Source organism: Pagrus major, chromosome 9 (genome assembly GCF_040436345.1).
Source record: "Pagrus major chromosome 9, Pma_NU_1.0".
Lineage (NCBI taxonomy): Eukaryota > Metazoa > Chordata > Actinopteri > Spariformes > Sparidae > Pagrus > Pagrus major.
The window spans coordinates 4,244,724-4,269,277 of NC_133223.1; the positions used below are offsets into that span (position 1 = coordinate 4,244,724).

General features: G+C 41.6%; 1 protein-coding gene across 1 annotated transcript in view; it reads right to left on the reverse strand.

Annotated features, from left to right (window-relative positions):
- vwa8 (von Willebrand factor A domain containing 8) overlaps positions 1-24,554 on the reverse strand; it is a 92,179-nt gene that overhangs the window by 42,077 nt on the left and 25,548 nt on the right. Inside the window, 11 exon segments of the mRNA XM_073473349.1 lie at positions 2,362-2,567; positions 3,957-4,076; positions 5,954-6,089; positions 7,625-7,700; positions 10,397-10,473; positions 11,396-11,467; positions 16,148-16,254; positions 19,070-19,167; positions 19,344-19,459; positions 19,551-19,628; positions 21,890-22,079. Of these exon segments, the coding sequence (XP_073329450.1) occupies positions 2,362-2,567; positions 3,957-4,076; positions 5,954-6,089; positions 7,625-7,700; positions 10,397-10,473; positions 11,396-11,467; positions 16,148-16,254; positions 19,070-19,167; positions 19,344-19,459; positions 19,551-19,628; positions 21,890-22,079 (1,276 nt within the window).

The following is a 24,554-nucleotide window of genomic DNA, read 5'->3' on the forward strand; positions in this document are numbered from 1 at the left end:
AATCATTACCAGGGGAAACACTGTGGAATGATATTTTTGGAACAGGGTCAGGTGGAACAGCTACCCCCGCTGATGATGTCGGTTCTGGGCCAGGCGTTTCAGTTTGATTAAGCACCGCAGTACTTTTTTTGACAAAAAATATCAGTGGCCATTCAAAATAAAATGAACTGTGTGTTTTAAGGTTGTGATGTCTAGTTTGCATGCAAGGAATGTGGGATCAGTACAGGGAGTGGTCTCAAAGACACACACACACCGTAATTGAGAGTTAACGATAGAAGCACATTTCACACCAAAAAAAACTACAGAGCTTCAATATCTCTCTATATATCTCTAAAGCAAATAAAGTAAAAAAAATAACAGATTGATAAACTCAAAATAAACATTTCATGAAATATCTGCAGCCAAAAAGGTGATCCAATCCTTCACTTCAAACCCATATCACTCTACTAGTGCTATGTCTACAGTTTTGTGTGAGTTGAATGTATGTACACATTTTCAGACCACGTATTAAGATGTATTTACACTGTCAGGCCTATAAATTGCAGCACAATCAATAACAGCCTTATCCCAACTGGTTACAACTAAAACACAGATTGAATTTAAAGAGCAATGGGCTGTAATGATCTGATGCCCAGCTACCACAAAGGTACAGTTAAGACCAAATGTGAAATGGTAATTAGGCCCTACACTGGCTACTGCCTCTGAAAAAGCAATTTAGACTTTGACTAAATTATCCTGCATCAATCACACTCCTGCAGGTGTCAATACTGGTGGTGATTGATGACAGAAGAGGTGGTCAGTGGGGAAATCAAACATAAGGGCTTGTCCCTGGGCACTGAATTATTGATCAACAGTAGTGCAAGCTGGAACCTTCATTTCCCTCTTCTCCAAGCAATGCTCTTCTTGTCTGTTATTTCTTCCTCTTCTCCAGGTTAAAATACTGTGTACATTTCTAAAGATCTAAGACCACAAGGATACAAGGGAACATGACAACCCTGATTATTGAATGCAAACAAAGTAAGCAGCAGTCACTCACACAAACACACCGAAAGCATCCCATGTTTTTTTTCCCTTTCCAAAGTGAAGCTACTAGCCACCTATAAGATGGTGATGGTGGAAGGGAAAGTGAGGAGCAGGAAAATGGTGTGTGTAAACAGCATGTTCTCTATACTATGACTCCACACTGTTTGTCTGGAGAAGGATAAATGATTGGAGAAGCTGCTTACTACTAAAAAAAATAATTAAAGTGGCAAAACAACAAAACAGAATAAAAATGTGGTAACCATGGCAACAATGCTCTCTGCTAAACAGTCTACAGTCATACAGATTTAATCCAACATAGGAGAGTACAAGGATCATGGTCAGCGTGAAATATGTTGCTTTGATGATGTCAGACTTCCAAAGGACGCAGAAGTGAAACATGGCCATAATTACTCACAGCTATCTGCTAAGTTGGCTGGATGTTTAGTGGTCGAATTATGTGGGCTCTGAATAATGAGGGAAGTAGAGGGATAAATGGTAAAGTGGGTGGGTGGAGGTTGAGAAAAGCTCAGAGATCAGGGTGGGGTTACTTTGAAATTAAAATGGAATATGGTGATACATTCTTTGAGAACACATACAGAGCAGTATTTCTATCAACCCCCACCCCAGATTTATTCTTTTTGCCTCTGCTTAATGTCTTTCTCTGTGTCTGCATCTTCCCGCCTCTATATTTAACCCATGCAATTCCTTTTATTTAGACTTTCAGTACCCCCACTCACCTTTCCACTGTTGGAAATTGGGGTGGGCTGTGTCGTCTGGACTTCCCTATCAATCAGTCTTTTGTCATTTATTACACAAACATTTTTGTCACTTTTTGCCTGTGCAACTGAGCCCAACACTATGAATGCCTTCTGATAATACACGCCTCACCCTTCTCTATGATGGCCAACTTTCCCCTCTTCCTTTAAGTGTGGCCATTCAGACCAGCTGCAACTGTGCGGTAACTGTGTTACAACCCATGCAACTGCGTACTTTTGCCTTCCAACATAGTTATTTTCCAACATAACCAGGCCCAGGACCCGTGCAAAGGATCCCTCGGATGATACCGCCATTCTTGTATAACAATGTACATGGGGGTGTGTGTGTGTCCATATGTGTACGTTCTCATTGGTCTGGACTGTCTGGGAAAACACCCCCCTCTCTGTCTCAGCTGCATTGTGAGAACACTCTCTTGCATTATTAAGGCACCTAGCAGTTCAGGATTAAGGTCACATAATCTTGATGAATTATTGATTAAAAACAGTCTGAGACCAAACCTGAGAAAATAACAGCAACAAATGTGCTGTACTGTTGAAGGATATGTATCGTGTGCCTTCTTACCTGGAGGTGTCTGACAATGTTGACCACCTCTCGGGTGGAATAGGGGTAGGTGATGGTACCCTGGTCGGCCATGGACCTCAGCTCTCCAAAGGCAGCCACCAGCTTCTGCAGAGTAGCATCAGGAACATCAGGGCCATACTGTTTGAGCATTGCCAGCTCGGCCTGGGGCTTTGGATTGTCCACAGCATGGCAGCTAAAAATATCACCTGTTCAGAGGAAGATAACTAGTCATCCATTCCTGTAGTGATAGTTGCTCAATTTCTCACCAAATTGACACAGTGCTACTTGTTCAGTGGTTGAACTTTGCTAGGCTCTGCAACAATGACAAACAAAATCACTGATGAAACCTGAAACCATTTGCAGAGACTCAGCAGCAGCAGAGCCAGACCTGAAGCCTAACCCGGGAATTCCACTGGCTGCATGTACATTGTGGAACAGCTCCGCTACGGTTTTGCTCCGTGCGTCCGTCAACCCCCATCGGCTGCGTTTTGAGTGAATGGCGCAGCACTGCCGGACAGCTGGAGTTGCGAGACCGAGGAGTTCCCGCGATTATTACAGAATCAGCCGCGACCGCAGTGATACAAACAGACAAAAGGTTAACAAGCAGACAAAAGGTTAGTGTTCCCAACTGAAGGATTAGAAGAAGTGCTTGGATTTGTGATTTTTGTGCTGGTGTCAACACGGAGTGTTTTATTATGAAAATTAACCGGATGTTATGTTGTTGTTTTGGTATCTGACTTCCTGTCTACTCTGTGCTGAATTCAGTTTAATTGATGCCCCGTACTTCGGCATCCAGTGGAAGTACACACATAGACTAGAGTGAAACTTATTAGCTCTGCTGCCGTGGCGGATCGGAGACAGACCGAACACGGATCTGGTGGAGTTTAGGGGTAAGGGTCCGGGCACACCGAATCGACATCCAAGAACTACCGGGAATAAAGGCCGACTGTTGCATCGCTTCACACCGCAGATCACAAAGACTACAGCTTCTGGGTAACTGCGTGAGAAGAAATGCCTCCGCATAACGTTAGGTGGCGGTAGTCTGTACATTATGATGTCACAGTGAAGCTGACCTGGGTTATTGGATATAAAATGTCATCACTTCATTATTGACATTAACATTTTAGATTACATATATACATTAGACATTTGTGTATAATTTTGTCGTAATTATCAAATGAGTTGTTGAGTAATGGCCAAAAGTGTGTTTTGTGAGGTCACACAGACCTTTGACCATGAAATTCTTATCAGTTCTTCCAAGAGTCCAAGTGGATTTCTTGTGGAGTCCTTGTGTTTAAAATTTGGAGAAATTACCTGAGGGCTTTTCTGATATATTGAGTTCACAAGAATATAACACAGTGGGGTCACAGTGACCTTTGATCACCAAATTCAGTTCATCCTTGAGTCCAAATGGACATTTGTGCCAAATTTGAAAAAAATTCCCTCACAGTGTTCTTGAGATGTCGTGTTATTAATTATGGGATGGACGAACCAAAAACACATTGCCTCTGGCCCCGCCTATCGCTGGCATGGAGGGATCATAAAAGAATAGTCCTCTGCTGCTGGTTGTGGGTGTTGTGTTCATATGTGTGTACCTAGAGCTCCAAAAAAGTCATTGCCGAGGAAAGGAAAACCAGGTCGGTTAGCCAGGACAAGCATCCTGAAGTCTGGGTGCATGACTATGGTGTTGCACCTCCCTTCAGCTTCACATGGATCTTTGGAGGAGACACAGTCATAGTTAGCATATGAAGCAAACACATCAAAAAAGACAACTCTAAGTGCTGTATTGTAGACAACTGGACGTGTTTCAGTTTCTTGAAGACGTTTCACCTCTCATCCAAGAGGCGTCTTCAGTTCTTACTAACTGGAAGGGAGTTGCAGGCTTTTAAACTCTGTGTGGGAGTGTCCTTACAGAGTCGTTAAGGACACGTGTGAGCTCTGAGTTTCAGAGTCGTTAGGGCAACTTGTGGGTCTTTGACTTAACCGGCCTTCATGTGGGTTGAATGGTTGTCTGGGGAGGGAACTCAGTACTGCATTGTAGGTGGGTGATAAGTAATGGTGTAGGCCATCTCCTCTGTTCAAAGACGGTCGTTCCAGTTTGACATAGATGGATTCTTTTACTCCTCTTTCAAACCATCTTACTCATCTGGCCAAGATGTTTACATTGTTGTCCTCAAAGGAATGATTTGAAACCTACACACACAGATCAGTACTTGCTGTTCGACTCTCACCACCCACTGGAGCACAAGCTGGGGTTCATTAGAACCCTAAACCATCGGGCTGAGACCGTGCCCACTAAGAGAGGGGAAGGAGAAGGAACAGAAGCACATCAGGGGAGCAATTAAAACCTGTGGCTACCCAAACTGGACCTTTGTCAAAACCTCTAAAAGATCCAGAGCAGACAGAGAGGAAGGGACAGAAAAATGTAACAACATCATCATTCCTTATGTCGCGGGAACATCTGAGAAACTCAGGAGGATCTTCAATAAACATCATATCCTGGTTCACTTCAAACTGACCAACACGCTAAGGCAGAAACTTGTCTATCCTAAGGAAAAAACACTCAGGTATAAACAGAGTAATGTAGTTTATGCTGTTCAATGCAGCCAGGACTGCACAGATTTGTACATTGGGGAGAAAAAACAACCTGACCATAAACAAATGGCACAACACAGGAGGGCCAACTCCTCAGCTCAAGACTCTGCAGTCCACTAACATCTCATTCCTTTGAGGACAACAATGTAAACATCTTGGCCAGAGAAGACAGATGGTTTGAAAGAGGAGTAAAAGAATCCATCTATGTTAAACTGGAACGACCGTCTTTGAACAGAGCAGGTGGCCTACGACATTACTTATCACCCGCCTACAATGCAGTACTGAGTTCTCTCCCCAGACAACCATTCAACCCACATAAAGGCAGGTTAAGTCAAAGACCCACAAGTTGCCCTAATGACTCTGAAACTCAGAGCTCACACGTGTCCTTAATGACTCTGTAAGGACACTCCCCTCCAGTTAGTTAGAACTGAAGAAGCCTCTTGGATGAGAGGTGAAACGTCTTCAAGAAACTGAAACACGTCCAGTTGCCTACGATACAGCACCTAGATTTACCATGACCTGGATGACTGAGAACCTTCATCAACACAAAACAGACAACTGTTTCTGCCACTACCTTCTTTGAATTCTTACTGTTTTGATTTGATTTGTGTGACTGAGTTTCACATATACCTCTACTGTTCAGTGTTAAGTGTGTGTTTATGAAGTCTCAAGGTTGTGTTTACATTCCTCTGGGAAGAAGAGCCGCTGAGGAATGAAAGAGGCTGTCAACAACTCATATGACTACATGGGACTACTTGGAAAAAGTACAAGTTTACAGTCCAGCATGATCCAGAATCTACTGGTACCTGTCCATAAAGGCTTTTATCCTAAGCCTCCTTTAGTGGCCTGCATCTGATGTTTAACATGTGTTTGTCTTTTAGGACATCATATTCTCATTCTCATCCATTTTATGGTCCTGCTTCTATCCGTGCACTGTATCTGGGACATGTCTACTGTCAAGGTGTTAAACCCTGCACCCATGTGTGTGTGTGTGTACCTGAGATGATTCTGCGTCCGTCGGCCAGAATCATCTCTCCGCTCTCCACCAGGGTTTTTAGGATGCAGGTGACATTAGTGGGAGCTTTGTCAGCCTCGTCAATCAGTAATATGTGACCCAGTTTCACTGCCTTCACCTGAACACACATGCACACGCACGCACGCACACACACACACACACACACACACACACAAACAAACACACAAACCATCCACGTACAAATGGTTACAGTTAGAAGGCACTTCCAAACCTCTTGTCTGGTAACTCTTATTATCTAATAAAAAAGGAAACCAACATGAAAATTAGAGAGACATCATCTGACTTTAACATTTCTTCCACCTTGTGGAGGTGTAACAGATGATGCAACCAATGACTCCTGGTCATTCCTAGTTTCAGACCAATGCAGTTGTCATTTTCACACCCAACTCCCACATTGTGCAGATAGACAAATGTACTTGCACCCACCTATGCGCCCCTGGGCATATTGGTCTTTAAATGAGGTGTGGTCAGATGCATTTATAGTGCATTGTTATTGTGAGGCAGCTGAGAGAGACTGCATCTTAGACCAACAAAAAATCTGGTGTAAAGTCAAGTGCGCAGTGTTTTTCCTGCTATTTAAAGAGCTCATTATTCAGATAGTAAGATGCACATCATAAGTCATAGGTCGGTTTATAATGTGTGTACACTCTTTCTAAATGATTAGAGAGGCTGCTTTCAGTCATTTTAAGTGTTTCCATGCGCGCAGTAATGTCACTGCAGCAAATATCATGGCGCAGTTAATTCATAGAACTAAAGGCCATAGTTATAAACTTGACAGGACAGCGGAAACTCTGAGACAGGATCTCAGGATTTATTAGGAGGACGGCTGCTTCAAGCCAAACTATTTTAATGTATGAATCTGGACTATGTGTGTGACCTTTTTTGATATGTAGAAAACATACTGAGATGAGATACTAACCAATTCTGCTGGTGAGTTAGGGGTTTTAAATTATTCATGTTTATCATTTATGAAGGGGGAAAATACTGCACATGTGACATTCTTTAAGTGACATAACTGACATTCCTTACATCACCTGTCAGACCTGGAATGCTGTTTGGAACACATAACCCTGGTGCCAATATGGACAGGGGTAAGGAGTTATGCTTGGCTTGGATAATGTATAATGCATAATGTAAGTAGAGAATTCAACAGAATATAAAACAAAGGTCTAGTCATTTTTAATGTCATACGTTAGATTACAGGTGAAGACTTTACCTTAATGTAACATGCAGTGCCCATTGGGGCGGGACAGGAGACACTGTCAGTGCGGGTTATGCGTCTTGGTAATTCGGCCTTGAAATGGGAAGTTATTACCAAGCTACTGTGTAGCACAATTTAAAAGCTCTTCTTTTAATTTCCTCATTAATATCTGAATATGTCTATTTTCAAAAATAAGTACTTAAAAATGTAATAATACAAATTTATGAGGCAATGTACTGTCTCTAAGGATCAAATATGAATGTGAATATCTACAGGAATCAACTGGTGACTAATAAAAAAGGCTTTTCTGCTTAATTCTTTTTTTTCTAAATTTCCTGGTGGGTTTAAAATATTTACTACGTATGCAGGGTAAATGATCCCATAAAAGTAACAACAAATAAAGTGTGTGTATGTGTGTGCTCCTCACTGACCAGAGGTGAGTCCTCATACATGATAATGCCATTTTGGACTGTGGGCTGCAGGGTCAAGGTCTGGACAGTTGTATCCCTGGAGAAGCAGAAATCACAGTTATACACACACTGTGGCTATTCATTGTATATATTCATTTAAAAAATCAAAACCATGCTTTAATTTACATCATGTAAAAAAGAAAACTGATTGGCTTCACACACGTGTGAAATAAACTTTAATTAAACAGATTTCTTTCTAATAAAACATGAAGTCAAGATTTCCCTTTTCTCTCTAAATAGTTCACTGGCTCCCAACCGCAAGTAACCTGGTAATATTTGATAGTATGGCTGCCTCCAAGGCTGTTTGAACATGTGTGCAAGTGAGAGTGTGTGTTTGAGGCTGAGTTGAATGTAAGGCATATAGTACAGAAAAGTAGTGGCTAATGTCTCCAGATGCAGGCCAGTGAACAAGGGTGTCAGTAACACTGTACTCTCCCCAACAACTTTGATTCCTCAGTGACGTCCAAAATTATCCCTCTCTCTTTCTCTGAACATCTTTCTCTCCAACCCACCTCTCAGCCCTCCCTCCAACACCACTTTCTCCTCGATATCTCACAGTGTGACCCAGGAACTGTCCTAATTTCCTTCCTGGCTGGCTGCATCTCTCTTGCTTTTCTGAGCCACATCTCTGTAGGCTTTCAGTCACAAGCTCCCAAAAGCCACATGTACAGATCTTCCTGCCTCTGTTCAGGTCTAATATTAGCTGCTGCTACGGTAGCTAACCAGGCCACATCCATACTCAGCTCCACTTCGACTTTCACAAGACTTTGACAAACTACACACGCACTAGCACACACACACACACACACACACACACACACACACACACACACACACACACACACACACACACACACGTAGAAGGCCAAGATGAGGAATTGGTTTAGAATGGAATGTGCTGCGAATGTTTGATCACAGATTCAATCTGATTGCCCACCACTGGATCTGCCATTGATGTAGGATTGAATTGAATCTTTCTTGTGTTACTTCAACTTTTCAGGTTTGTATAAGTGATGACATCTATTGGCATTCTGTTTGTTGCCCAACTCCCATCACAGAGTCATTGACTCTGGAACACTGCCTTCTTATTAGTACCAGGATCAATACAAGGCCCATCTCTGCCTCTGATTGATCCAAGCTACATTAAACAGCAAGGCTGATTTCACAGCACACAACAGATTGATCTACGAATGAGCAACCCTGACCTAATTTTCCTGAGGTGTGATTGTGTGAGTATTTATAGGAGCAGTGAACCCAAGTTGACAAGGACTTCTTTAAAACGGTTCATCATTAATATTGGCATGTGAAGCGCTGTTCTGGCTAAGGATGGCCTAATTTACTGAGGACCAAAATAGTTTTTGACACCCTTAGATGGGAAATAGAAAATACTGGCTGCTCACATCTCCCTAAAGTAGGCTCAGTTCACCTTACTGGAAGTAGTACTTTAAAGAAACGTGATTATTACTCCTGAAAGAAAAGTTTGCCAGCCGCAGTCAAATGTTTGAGAAACTGAGAGCCTCTCAAGAATCCAATAGTAATAACAAGATGCAGGGTTAAAATGCCACAATGGTCTGAACGTGAGACTGTAAAATTTAAATACAGAAAAAATATTAAGATGTCCATCTATCGATTCGACAGTAGTTCCAAAAACATAGGGGGCAGCATAACACCAGAGAAACTGACAACTGCTGCTCTTTGCTAGTTATCCTTGGCTGTAGCTAGCTACCTAAATAGCACATTGCTCAGTTAGCTATAAAGCTGCTGGCACTAGAGCTTGCCTGGACCAAGACCTTGGATCACAGGGGGAGTCACTATGGGCCATAGGGCTCAGCTAAACCGGGTTCAGCAGCCTGAGAGTAATCATGGCTGGGCACCGAACTAGGACTGACCACAACTTCCAAGACCTACTGAGGTCAGTTTGAAGACAGTATGGAGGTGATTTACAGCGGCTCTGACCAGGACTATGACTCTAGGGATGAGAGGACACAGCAGGCGGGGATAGGAGAGGTATGAAGCAGCAGAGGCGCAAGAGAGAGTTGGGCATCACCAGTGAAAAAAACGTGAAAAGCTGGAATATTTTCATGTCTTACCCTGTGAATTAAGGATTTAATTCGAACAAACCAGAGGTGATTTTGGAAAAACAAACTAGACTGTGGTTTTAATGAAGTGTGTTTAAGGATGAGTTAACAAGGCAATAAAGAATGTCTGTAGTTCGGTAAAAGTGGGACAAAAGCTTCAAAGTCAGTAGGTGTATGGTTATATTTTTCTCTTTGATGAAAACAGGTCTCAGATTATTTGCTTTCTTGATATTTTGACATTGACATCTAAGAGAGCTTGTGAAAAGTAGCTAGAAATTATCTCTTAACTGAGGTACAAAGTGCTATTAGGAGACAGGACAGGCTGGGGCAAGCTAATTAGCATGCTAATTTCAGTAGATATCTCTGCAACACAGTTGCTTTTTCTTCACATACTGTTGATAATGTTGGTTTACTTTTTGAATGTTTCAAACTAAAATTCTGGTAATATCTTACTTCTTGCCCCTTTGGACAAAAGCGGAGCTGCCTGGACAAGCTCAAAAAAAGAATAAAGACTGACATTTCTTCCTAGTTCTCCTTTAAGGAAGCAGTTAAGATGTGACTTAATTTAGATCTTCTAGTTTCCTGACTTTTAAGTGGAAAGTGTTTGAGCAAAACACTAGAGTACACTTCGGAATAACACTTTCACTCTCCTCACCTGTGGAGCTGTAGATATTCTCGGGGCCTGTTCAGAAGGTGCAGGAAGCGGTCCACTATTTTATTCTTACCAACGCCCTATGGAAGGACACAAAGAACAAAAACATTCAGCAACCAATACGATTAAAAAAGAAGAAAAAAACAATCTTACTGAAACTGTGTTTCAGTAAGAAAGGTTATAAAGAGAGATAAAAGGTGTCCATTCCCTCTGTAGAGAGGCAGCACTGAGAGGGAGAGCCGAGTGTGTCCTGTGAGTTTTGATGATGCTACGTTGTGACAGGGGTTGTTCTTTGGGCCTCCCACTGGCTTCCTATGGAGTCTTCCTCTCCTGGATGGCTGCTGAGTCACTTGGCCAGTCTGTCAGACATCCAGTAAGCTGCTCTGACAGCTCCTAATGTCTCAGCTTCTCCCATGCATGGCCATGTACTCAAATTTGCAAATAGCTTTTCCCACTCAGTCTCTGTCACATGCATGTGGACACTTAACCATAAATGCAAAAACACAACCAGCCAACCTCCCCTGGGCTGCCAGTACGACATGTCACTTTCACTTCCTCCTCCTTCTCCTCTCTCCTCCCTTTAACCTTATCCATTAGAACCTCACTAGGGGCATGGAGTGTCCCCAAGGAAGTGCTACATGGTTCATTATGCCCACAATGAGTCAGAGGGTTTGGGGGTGACATCGGGGTGCAATGAGCTTGTTTCATAACTCTTCTCTCTGCACTCATACAGGACTGACATGTGCCACCTACCTTGCCCATTGACCCACTACCTTGACCCATTGCTGCAAAAAGGAGATAGACCCCCCTCTGAAGGTACAAGTCTAAGCTCTGATCATTTTACATGACACCAAAGCGGGATCATTACAGCGATCATGATTGGACCGCTGTGGATAAAGGCTCTTGAGGCCCAGTCTCAATGGGGCTCTTTTCTGGGTACAGGGGAGTTTGAAGTGAAGCAGAGAGTTGAATGTTTCAAACTATTTTTAGTATGTCACTCACCTGGTTGCCCACCAAGAGGAGGTGCTCTCCTAATAGAAAGTCTTTCAACATGTCTTCCATCACCATCATGTGCTGCAGAGAGAATTAAAATGGGAAAAAGTTCACTTCACAATCATCAAGCAAACCCAGACGGACATTTAGATGAAATGCATTTCACATATCATATAAAGAAGCAATGCTGTCCTTGTTAAAATTAGAATTGATCTAAAACTATATAGTTTTGAGAGGTTGGAGGTTTGCTTTGTCCTCTTCTCTGCTCCCCGTGTGTTTCAGAACTGAGTGTCTACTATGAAGACAGAAAACAGGTCATTTAAAAAGTAGGGCATCCTCCTTGCTCTCATCCAATCTCACCCTCTTCCACTCTTATTTCAGTCACCAATACAAGCAGGCAGAGGAAAAAGGGCAGAATGAGGACAGGGAGAAAGAGAGTGGCAAAGAGGTAAATTTGGGTCACATAGCGTCATCAGTATTGCCACACGATCTAAGTGAGCTGTTTCCTTAGCTGGTTCCTCCCTAGGATCAGACATGAGACACCAGTGTCCAAGTTTCAACTGCTAAAATCTAAAATGGGCATGTTATTTTATCCAACCTAATGTTTGCAAAAGTCTCTTTGACATCTTTTGCCACAAAATAATCCAAACCTGCTAGTAACTAAAAAAGATTAAAGGCTCATTTACTAATCATTTTACAACACTAGTGCTGTAGAACATAACTCTAGTTTAAGTCCCTTCATGCTACAGTACATAAGAAAAATAAACTATTTCAAACAGTGGCAAGCAGAGGATGAATTGCGGTGTCTCACAGCCTGAGGAAAGAAGCTGCTCTGTAGTCTGGTGGTATTGCAGCTGGTGTATCTTTTACCAGATGGCAGCAGGGTGAACAGACTGTGACTAGGGTGGGTGCTGTCTTCTACTCTTTGGGCTCTGTGCTGAATTCTCACTTCACCATTGCTGATGCTCTATAGATGGGTACCAATGAAGTTCTCGGTGGTTTTAATCACTCACTGTAGAGCCTTACTGTCCTGGGCTGTGCACGAACCATGCCAGTGATGTTTTCCAGTCAGGATGCTTCCTATCGCGTAGGAATTTAGCCTACTTAAGTTTCCTTAGGAAGCAGAGACTTGTCTTCATTTCTTTTGTTTGTTTTGCACAATGACCTTGGCATGTTCTCTGTGAAGTTGAATCTCAGGAACCTAAAACTGTTTACTGGCTCCACCTCAGCTCAAGTGATGTAGACATGGGTGTGTTTCTTTGTCCCCTTTTTTCTAAAAACAGCAACAATCAGCTCCTTAGTTTTGTTGACTTTGAGCAGAAAATTGTTCTATGTGCACCACTTTACAAGATGATTTCCTCCTGAAATTAACTCTCATCATTGTTTGTAATGCAGCCGATGTTGGTGGTGTCGTCTGCATACTTCACATAGTGTGACTGTGGTAATCAAGTCAAGTAACCAAGTTAAGTTTTCTAATCAGCTTCACGGGTGAGATTGTATTGAATACTAAATTGAAATCAACAAACAGCAATCTGATGTAGCTGGTCTTATTCTAAAGATGTGAAGACTGAGTGGAGGATAGTGGATATGGGATCCACTGTAGATGTGTTGAAAGCATACTCATGATGATCTAGGTTGGCACGGATGTTGTCTTTGATGTATTGTAGGTACAGATTCTCAGTACTGGGTGAGTGCCACAGGGCGATATAAACATGATCCTGGATATTTTATCCACTAGTGGGGATCTGGACATGCTGGTGGAACTTTGGTAAAACAGTTCTGAGGTTTGTCTGACCAAAATCACCAGCTACAATAAAAAATTCCATCTGTGTGTTGTCATGTTGCTGTGGATGACATGACACAATTCTGTAGTGCATTGTTTGAGTTTGCAACACTGGTGAATTCTCAGGGAAGATAATGTGGTCGACGTCTTTGCATCAAAAATTCAACATCTGGTGAACATTGTCCATCCACATTGACTGCATTTGAACACCAAGCATTATTTATGTAGACCATGAGCCTGCCTCCTCTCCTCTTACCGGAGTCTTGTGTCCTGTTGGCTCTGAACAAGGTCCACCCATCCAGTGCAATAGCTTGATCCGGGATGTAAGGAGTTACTCACATCTCAGTGAAGTTGTGGGCACAATAGTCTCTGATTTCCCATTGTTGAGTTCACCTGAGTCGTATTTCATCTATTTTATTTTCCTGCGTCAGCCAGAAGAAGGTTTGGTTGAGGACTAGCTTGAGGTTCCAAGTCGGGTCAGCTTTGCTCTGATCCAGGCTCTCTTTCTTCTCTTCTCTGGGGCAATCGCATCACTTTCAGTGACATTTGGTACCACTGGTCTAGCTGGCCGGTCCAGAGAGGTCTGCTGCACTTAATCCAAACCCCACACTTCCTTTCAATATTGATGAGTGTATCTTTATCATAAGCAAGGCGAGCTTCCGAATAAAAGGCAAAAAAGGTGAAAAAATAGCCAATTAAAAGAAAAATGTAGCAAAGTTTTAGCGAGGTACTTGCCACTGCATGAAAGGTGCATATTATTCAACTAAAATTACATTATGTTAGGGCTGGGCGATTAATTGAATTTCAATTTCGATTTCGATTTTGGCTTCCCTCGATCATGAAAACAAGATAATCGTAATAAAACGATCATTCTGCCGCACGCCGTGTCTTGTGTGGTAAATGCAGCGAACGCTTCCATCTCCACCTGTGCACTCCGCTCCGCCCCGCCCCCGCCTGAACAGTTTCGCTTTCAGCCACGCCGGTGCGTGTTTGGAAAAAATGTGTAGAAGAAGACGGTAGAAGATGGCAGAAAGGAGCCTCTGGTCGGGAAGAAAGATAAAGCGAATTCTGTGGTGTGGAAACACTTCGGTTTCGAGGAGTCTGACTCGGAACAAACGAAGATATTGTGCAAGATAGGCACATCCACCCGGCTCCCGCAGGCATGAAGAAATAACGGATGCCGTCACATACATGATTGCCAAAGACATGTGCCCTATCAACACCGTTAGCGAGCCGGGGTTCAATTAACTGATTAACACATTGGACAAGCGGTAGTATGTGTTACCATCACGTCACCATTTCAGCAGAATTGCGCTGCCTGCCCTTTATGACGAATGTCGCGGAAAAGTTGCAAGAGAAGTGTCAACAGCATTATATTTTGCCACCACAACGGACCTATGGTTTTTTATTTTTACATTACATATTATTTAATTCATTTTATTAAAATATTTTTCTTATTTATTTGCATTTTTCAGTTCAAACTTATCGTGTTAAAAGAAATACCAGAGTTAAAAGTTCAATAAATGCTTGTTCTCAAATCAATGAATAATCGTCTTTAATAATCGTGATTACAATATCAATCAAAATAATCGTGATTATGATTTTTGCCATAATCGAGCAGCCCTACATTATGTATGTGCTGAGCAGAGAGGTAACTGATAAATAACAAAACATCAGCAGCCAAACATACTTTTAGGGATTTTGTGATAGGCTGCCACTAACAGTAAGGCCTGAAGCTAGTAATAACAATCAGATGGCAATTATGTTGATACAGATCAATAAATGTGAAACTGAAACTAAAACACAGTAGTTTACAGGTTGTTTAATTTTTTTGATGTGTGTTCAACACAAGGAGTTAAAGTTGCATTTAAAAAACACTATGTAGAAGGAGTTTGTCTAAGTGTACTGGCTGTGGTTGAGAACTCCTTGTGTTTCTCTAAAAGCACACTGCCTCTAATCACTGCCAGCACAGAGGCAGCCCACTTCAGAACTGAACATGGACAGTGACAAAAGCAGGACTGGGAGGAATGTGGGTGTACTTGGAGTTCTGCCCCTTTTCACACCTACAGCATGCACACTTGGACAAGTAGTGCATAAAGCGGTTGTGTCTTATTTTTGGTGACTAAAAGTTACAGAAAGTGGTCAACATACCCGACTCCCAGAAAGAGGTTCTTCACTGCTTTGTCTGAACAGCTCTCTAAGACAACATGACATCCATTTCTATCCATTTATAGATGTGAGGTATGTACTGTACTGAGTTTGCAGGACCTTTGCTCTTTGTTGAATGATTTTAACTACAAGCTAACCACAACCATTCAATAAAATCAACAATTGATGTCTTATTGCTCTACACACCAATGCAATACAGTGCAGACTGTCGGTGTTCTCTCTTTTTCAATAAAATCCATCAATAAGAGCAGTCAGAGGTCAGTTACAGTGTACTGGGACATATTTTACCACCAGGCCAGTACTGAGATTAGCATCTCTGAGGATCCAGTGTATCTAAAAAGGGCCTTACAGGAACAACAATGAGAATGGCCTTGGAAAATTTCAGCTAATACCAGAACTAAAAGTAAAATCCTTCATAATGAAATAGTGTCACACACTGCAACAAGAACAAAGTAATCTCAATAAAAACTAGGTAGAGAGAGAAAGACTTGAGGAAAAAGGAAGTTTCTACTGGTGTATGACCTCATTTGAGTGAGAAAAGCTATGAATATTGTGGGATGAAGAGTAGAGTTATCTTTCTTAGTCTGAGAGAAAAAAAGGGAATCAGTGGATTATTATTTATTGTTTCTAATCCGACTTGTTGCCCGTATGTGACCAAATCTGGGTCATGTCCTGGAAATAAATGTTTTTTTCCATCCCTCTTTTACAATCACATTAGGATTAGTGATTGTCTTGTAGTTACAGATTTGATTTTGGTAAGATATTCCTTACTAGGTATATTATTTATTGTGAGTTGTGTGTGTAATTACCTGGGGATTATCATAGAAGAGAACGTCTGGAACCTTAATTTTCTCGTTGGGGTTGTAGACAGGAGCAGACACACTGCCAATAGTCAGAACACCTTCCTTTATCCTACCTAGAGAAATATAGTAGAGGTGGTCACTTGGTGTATGTGCATGATTGTGTTAGTGTGTGTTTGACACTGGGGGTCTTAAACATGCTATTTTGCTCTTATGCAACTCCACTAGCACAGTAGCTTCTTCAATAAAATTTACTGATGAGCCTAAGTTCACTTACCTTGTGAGGCAGCTGGATTCTCAAGATCAGGTGATGTGATCTTGCAAATCCATCTTGCCAGGTTTCAAGCTATCACATGTGACCAAACCGCAGTCATTTGGACCAATCGGTCCTTTAAGGAACTACTGGCAGCTAGAGACGGCAGCTACGGCATGGTTCTGGTGTGACGACGTGAGAGAAGTGACTGTTCATTTGAAAAACAACAATGGCGGCTCCTAAATAAAGGGTGCTAAAGCACTGCCTAAAGAGGTTAGCGTAGCTGCTATTGCATTGGTTATATTGCAATATATTAAAAGAAGAGCAAAGAAGGGGACTGAAGGCTTTTCTTAAAGGGGACATATTATGCAAAACTCACTTTTTCCTTGCTTTAGTATGTATATTTGCGTATCTGGAGTGCCTCCCCACCCCTTAAGCATGATTTTTCGACAACTAAGTCAATATTTCGTAAACTACTGGAGTCAGGGATTGGGTCTCTAAACGAGCCGTTTGGATTTCGACCGGATTGTGACGTCACAATCCGGTCTTTTGCATACTCCAGTCCTCGCGCTGGCTATCTCCTCCCACACTTGGCCAGCTACCTGGACGAGGATCCGCCATTTTCTCGTTCTCGCTTAACTTGTACGCGACAGCCTGACCGCTACCATGTACAACCCGAAAGCCGAGCACTGCTGCTCTGTCGTCGGATGCACGGATCCTCCTGTTTCGCTACATGGCCTCCCTACCAAAGAGGACATCAGAGCGAAGTGGCTACATTTTATTTATCAGGGAAACGTCCCAGCTTCAGTGAGTAAAAGCGTTACGTCTGTGCCAGTCACTTCACGCCGGACTGCTTCAGCAACCAGGGTCAGGACTGGACGCTGGACTGGCAACAAGATTGTCCCTTAAAAGATGGATCCATACCCACTGTCAATGATGGAACTGTAAGTATTTAAAAAACAGTGTAGTTTGTGTTACTTTGGCCGTTTAGCACATGAGCTAACGCTAATGCTAACGCTAACGCTAACGGTCGATGTAAATATGAGGCTGAACTAACGTGAAGTTATCGACGTTGGGCTTACTGGCCGTAGGATTCACGATAATGTTAATGCTACCAAACGTTAATTTGTCATATCAGCAGTCTTTTAAAACATGACAGTGAATTGAGAAAATGAATTAGGATAGAGATTTTATCGCTTCTAACCGGCCGGTGAACCACAGTTCCTCCGTGAACACGCAGAGGAGACGGGGTGAAATGTCTCGGTTGTTAGCGGACGGTGAGCTACTGTTCCTCCGTGAACAAGCAGAGGAGACGGGGTGAAATGTCTCGGTTGTTCGCGGAGGGTGAGCTACGTTAATTCATTAGCATGTTGTGCTAAAGGACAGTGACCTGCACGTTACCTGCAGTAAAGCAATCACTACTTTGTTTTGGAGCCGGAGACAGGGGTTAGCTGCTACATGTCTGCTGTGCTACTATCAGTCATTTTTCAGGCATGGACACAGAAAAGTTGCTTCGCAAATGTGTATAGCTCGTTGCCATGGTCACGCGATGCCGTCCTCACGTCTTCCGCCCGGCAGGAAGAGGTGGGCGGCGCACGCAGTAGCTCATTAGCATAAAAGGGAAAGGCACTCAAACCAGCCGCTTAAAACAGGGCTGTGAAACTGGTGTGTAAACACCCCTGCTGTGCTCAATCCTTCGGTTTTTTCGACCAAAGCATGTTACTATCATTCCATTTAGTCACCTTTAATATAAAAACACGACTAACATTCTTCTTCAAATTGTTCTTCTCTCGACTGGCTTTAGTAAGAGTTTTGATTTTCCAACTGGCTTCGCTGGTGGTAGCACTCTCCTACTGTTGACCAGATTGTCTGAATTTAGCCTGTGATAGATAGTGATAGACAGATTTGTTCAAGGTTTGTCTAATCACCAATCAAGTATTTTTTGGAAAGTTCCAGTCCTTATCCAAACAGTTTCAAAGTATGACTTCCCAGGTGGTTCATTGTTACAAACTTCAGTACAAACAGGACAGACGGGATAGTTTCGAGTGGCCCACATCAATATTAATGTCACTTATACAATAAGGTTTCATAAGTAATGCAAATGTATTATTACTCATTTAATTTCAATGAAGGTTGCTATAGGATTACCACAATTGATAGAATTCTTACCTATCAACAGCATTATTAGCCCAAGGCTAAGCTGTGCATGCCATTCTTATTTTTAAAGAAACTTGAATTTATTTTGGTTTGAATGGTTTCTTATCTTATATTGAAATCCAACTTTCTACCTGCACCTTTTAGAAAAAACTATAGTCTACATTGTATGTGTTTAGAGTCAGAGGTGGAAATATGATACCAGGACATGCATCATGCATCTGTGTGTAAAAACGTCAGTAAAGAAAAATGTATTTGGCTGACTGTAATCACAAAAAATCAAACATGATAAGTGCTTGTATGCTAATTGATTATAACACACTGAAATCAAACATAGGTTTGAACTTGTAACTAAACACAAGGTTTGCACTGTAACACAGATACTGATCCAATGGGTCTATCATCAAAGTCTCAGCCTTAACCAGGAAAACACCTAAAATAGCAGCAAAACGAACGAACTGAAATGCATTTAGAAACACTGAGTAGTTGAAAAAGTGTCATCTGGACAGCTAACTGGAACTTACAGCTGAAGTCACGAGTGTCAGCAGGATCTGGTGTGTCCTGTATAGAGCAGTTGTCCAGGCTTTTTTCAAGAGAGGCACGGGCCAGACTAGGCAGGAACCTGAAATACACATTCACACACTTAATCACTGGTGCACACAATCATACAGTACTAATTATCACCTTGTTTGGCTGGCACTTTTATCAAAAATGAGTAAAGAGCATCACAACCCTGGAAAAAACACAGAAAAAGAGAATTTGAGAGGGGCGTGTGCGTATGTGTGTATTTGTGTGGACCTGGAAAGACAAGCCTTATTGACAGCGCGGGCGATGCTCTCCTCAGGGTACTGAGAGAGACGGCGACAGATCCTTAACAGCTGTCTGGTGGAGAGAGAAGAGGCCAGAGACTGTGCCTGAAGACACACACCATATACAAATAAATTACTTTATTCAGAGACACATATAAACAAACCGGTAGACGAGCACACACACACTAGCACTTACTGTGGGGTCGTTCGTCTTGCGGAGACTGTGAGTGAGGTGCAGTAGATGCTCTGCTGCTTCCATTGGAACATTCGGAGTCTAAATAGTGAGAACAAAAGGAAAAGAGAAGGACTGATAAACAGGATGGTATTCAGTGATAGAGAAAAGAGGATTTAGCTTCAATTGTTTTAGAATTTATGTTTTTCAGTTCAAGAAGTTATTTAGCCAACTCTCATTACTATAAATGGGGTGAACAAAAAAAAATTCAACATCTCTCTACAACATTTTCAACAAAAACTGGACAATATAACTCGACTCGACTTGACTCGACTTAAGAATTCTATAGAAACTAAATTGTAAGTTACGTTAAGGATTTAGGTACAACTGAATTAATATCAAGTTCATATAATAAGAAACATTTTCTTTGTTTTGAATCAGTACAAAATTACCTCAACTTGACTTCTCAAATTCAGTCAACTTGAAATTTAAAGGTAGCCTGGGCACTAACTTTTTAATGTTAAAATACATAGTTTGATTTTACAGTGTAACCACCTTAAAACATTTAATGACCAACAACTTTTATTTTTATTATTTTTTACAGATTTGTTTTTTTTTTCTGTGAGAGGTAGAAAAACAATATTCGCTGTGAAAAGACAGGTGGCTACACATGACAACATTAACATTTCTGAAAATCACAAAAATAGGTTTAGCATTCATTTGACATACTAAATATCAGATCCACAACGGCATATTCACAAGCATATATATATTGAATTTAAGTTGTTCTGAATCCAATGGTACCAAACATGTGATATAACACTTTGTAGTTTCTGAGATACAGCAATTTCTGTATCATACTATTTTTAGTCGTGTGTCACAAGGGGTTACTGGAAATACAGATTCCTTACATGACTTAAGAACAGTAAACTGGGAACTGTTGGGTGTATTTGGGGACAAATGCTGTGCATCAAGGGAACTAAATCATGCAACACAACATCCCAGTGAATGGAGGTCTGTATTTCACATTGTGTACAAGTGTGTGTTTGAGGCCTTCAAGTCACACCTTACAGTATCATTGCCAGGTCAAAATCTACTGGCAAAAACTTTTGGTGCTGAGCTCCACCATTGCATCCTTGAAATGTTCCCCCGCACCGCTAAATTCTGCACAGAAGCTTCGCTAGTCTCCATCAATCACACATCAAAGGCAACGTCCAGGGTAGAGCAGTGTTTCAGATTTGGAAACTTTCATTTTTCTGATGAAATAATCTGCAGCTGTTTTAAAGCTCTGAGGCAAGAAATATAGATGGTCAAATTAAAGAAACAGCAGGGTGGCATTTTCTGTGAGCTTCTAGTAGTGCTACAATTAACAATTATCACTTATTTAACACTTATTTATTACAAAATGACCCTGTTGCGTTTTCTGTGGCTAAATAAAATTAAAATTAGATCAAATTATGCTATCTGTCCTAGTTTCATGACTGTCTCCTGTAAAATGTAAATGTAACCATAAGTTTAGTAAATTCAAAAATGAACTGACATAATCAACACAGAGTGAAGAAACAACAGTGTTGACGTTATGCTGTGTTGCAAAGAAATCTGCTAAAATTGGCATGCTAACCAGCTAGCCCCAGCCTGCCCCGTCTCCTAAAAATACCATGTTGTACCACAAGAAGGCGATAACCCCGTAGGTTCAGTCGGGAGATATACATGTATGACAGCAGCGCATATGATCACAAGCTCTCTTAGCTTTCAGTGTAACAAACGAGCATAATATACTCACAAAATGTTGAGAAAGTAAATACACATCTATTTTCCTTACCAAACAGAAAAAAAAACACTGTACACCTTCTGAAATCAAGTTTCTCTCTTACCGAATTAAGAGGAGCTTAATTGCCTCATTAACTCCACACTTTATTAGAACTCAATATAAATGAAAAAAAACTCACTGTGTCTTTCCACAATCACCTCTGGATTTTTCAAAATAAATCCTCAATTCACAAAGTAAGATGTGAAAATACTCTGGCTCTACACTTATAGTTAACTCTGGTTTGCTATTCTTGGCTAACTAGCTAACTCTGATGATATGCTGCCCCCCATATCTTTGGAGCTATCTCTGAATTCCAACCACAATCTTAAAATTACACCTTTAAATGGATGTGCCCGTTCAATGCCAATAGGATTAAACTGATGTCAAGGTATGTGTGAATATTGAAAAGAGCCCAATTTCTTATATTCGTGATTGTTGTGTATTAATCGCTGTTTATTATTGTACACAAAGCAATAACCAGTGCAAGAAAAACAATTTTCAAGAGAGTTAAGTATGGAGGTTTTGTCTCTCAGTATGTGTCTGTGTGTCTCACCAGTCCCTGTATGAGTCCCATCTCCTCTGCTTTGGCCAGGGGGGTGACTGTGTGGTAGAGGAACATAGTGAGCAGTTCTGGGCTCAACCACTGCTGACCTCTGTTGATGCTGCTGCTTGCACTGGCACCCACAACGGGGGGCTCTGCCAAGGCCATCACCCTGAATGATGGATGGATGGGGTGGATTGACCTGAAAATAAACATACATACACACACACACACACACCGTATAACAGTTACACACTAGCAGTGGAAGATACACACAGTTGAACATCTGTTTAGCTGCCTTCTAGTAGATGTAGAGTGCAGGTGTACATGGTGTTTGTCACGGGTGTGTGTGTGTGTGTGTGTGTGCGTGCGTGTGTGTGTGTGTGTGTTCATGCGTGCGTGTGTGTGTGTGTGTCCCACCCAATCTATGTCAGGGACATGAACATGACTTTTGACAGCTGGCTGTGTAATCCTCTGATTCAAGAGGACAGCAAAGTCCATTTCTATCACCCCACAGAGACACCCACACCGCAACAGGATATATTTACTCTAATGTGGGCGGAAACAGCCGCTAAATCATCATCGTTGAAACCATCATCATCTATGGATGAGTGTTTGGAAAGACACGTCATATAAGAAGATGTCAGAGGCTATTATTATTGGGGTTAACCATGCACTGTATTCCACGATCTATCCCAAAGGCCTTACAAATAAAAGCTTTGTTTGTCTCCGCTTGTTTACATTCTGTCTTTCACCCTGTCTTGTGCTCTCTATTCAGTCGTGTAATGTAGTCAGTTACATAAATTCAATTTAAACATGAATTACATGATTTAAAAAGCCCTAATCCAAATCTGATTGGTAACGATTTCACTGCCACTGTAGAGTCACACACCACAACATGTGGTAGAATTTTTAATCTATTTTTATTAATTTTGTTGCTATGAGAAACAACATTATCATTCAACATAATCAGAGGAACAGGAACACAATCAATACGTTTTCAATCCACTGCCTTAAAGGGTAATTCCATCAATTCTACACATTAAATTGTCTTTACAGGTCCTGGGGAGTAAGACTGCCTATGTGAAAAAAGTTGTATTAAGCCTTTTGTGGCTCCAGAGGAAGCTGCATGTAATCTGATCAATATCCTCCAGTGATGTCACGGATGTCGCAAAGTCGCTTTGCAGGTTATGTAGGCATCAGGTTTTGAAAAGAAAAGAAGAATGTGTGTAATAAAAAAGGTGATATCTATATTTCTGCTGTATAGATTTTGATAATTTGTTTTCAAACTGTCCATAATGAGTCCAACAGTGTTATAGAAGTGCAATACTAGACCAGTGGACTGCTTTTCAAAACCTCCTACATTTCCCATAATGCAACCTAGCCACTAAGTGACATCACTGGAGGGAATTTATCAGATTACATGCAGCTGAATCTGGAGCGACAACAAAGCTTTACACTACCTGTTTTTATATATGCAGCTGTACTCCTGCAGAACTGTAAACTTACTTTAATGTGTAAAATTGGTGAAGTTATCCTTTATGTAAAATTGGTCTGCATGTGACTTGATTTCATTGTGATCAGAATCCAGGAGTGGTGCGATGCATCTGTGGGAGCAGGTGGAAACAGTCCTGTGAAGACCTCCAACCCCCAAACACACAGATACACACAGCCAGCTAAAAGAAGAGGAGGCAACATATGTGTTCTGAGTTCTTAGATACCCGCACATTCCCAATAAAATGCATATTAAAGGGATTTTAGTTATTATTATCTCTCACTATCCAGTTCTTGGCATAGCAAATATAGATGTGACAGGGATGGATGTGAAAGAACCAGCAAGTTGCTTGGCAACAGACAGTGTCTATCTATAGCCCTTTTCACACAGATACTCCACATTATCACTGTGAAGGCTTGCCTTTTCTCCGCCTTTGTTTGTTCACACTGAACCAAGCAGTGCCGGCTGCGGAACCAAAAGAGGCGTGACGGTACACATAATGACATTGATATCAGTGTGGTTTTTTTTTTCAACATGTTTCCTCTGGTTTCCACCTGTTAATCTAAACATGTATCCACCAACTGTTTATAATCATATGGATGCTGTTATAGTGTGTTGTGATTGAGATCCTGACCCACCATGCATCGTGGAGAGTGAGAAAGTTACGTTATTTGCTCTAAATTACATAATCACCATCAGTAAACAGAGGACTCTGTCTGACTCTCACTCGCAAGGAGGGATGCTGTTTTCTGGGGGAAAGTTCACTGAAGTCTCGATCTGGAGGGCTGACAGTCGCTGTGATTTTTTTCAATATAAGTTACCAGAGACAGTAACTACAACAATACAATAGTGGAAGGAGACAAAGACGTGGTGAGTTAAAGTTTTTTGCTCTGATTCGCATCTCATAATCCTTGCCATTCAACTGTGGGAGCCGCCTGACTCTGCTGCCGGGGACAGACGCTGTTTTTTCGGCAGAAGTGTGACGAAGAGTCAGTAGGACAGACAGGATGACAGACACTTCTCCATGTATGGATGCGGTATGTTTTCCTCATATAAGTTGCCAAAGACACTACCAGTTACCACATTACTGTTGTTTGGTACTGTAACGTTGCTTTGTGGGTTGAAGTGTGGGACATTTCTTTTATTTGATGAGTGAATGATCTGTTTAGTTGTCAGACTGTG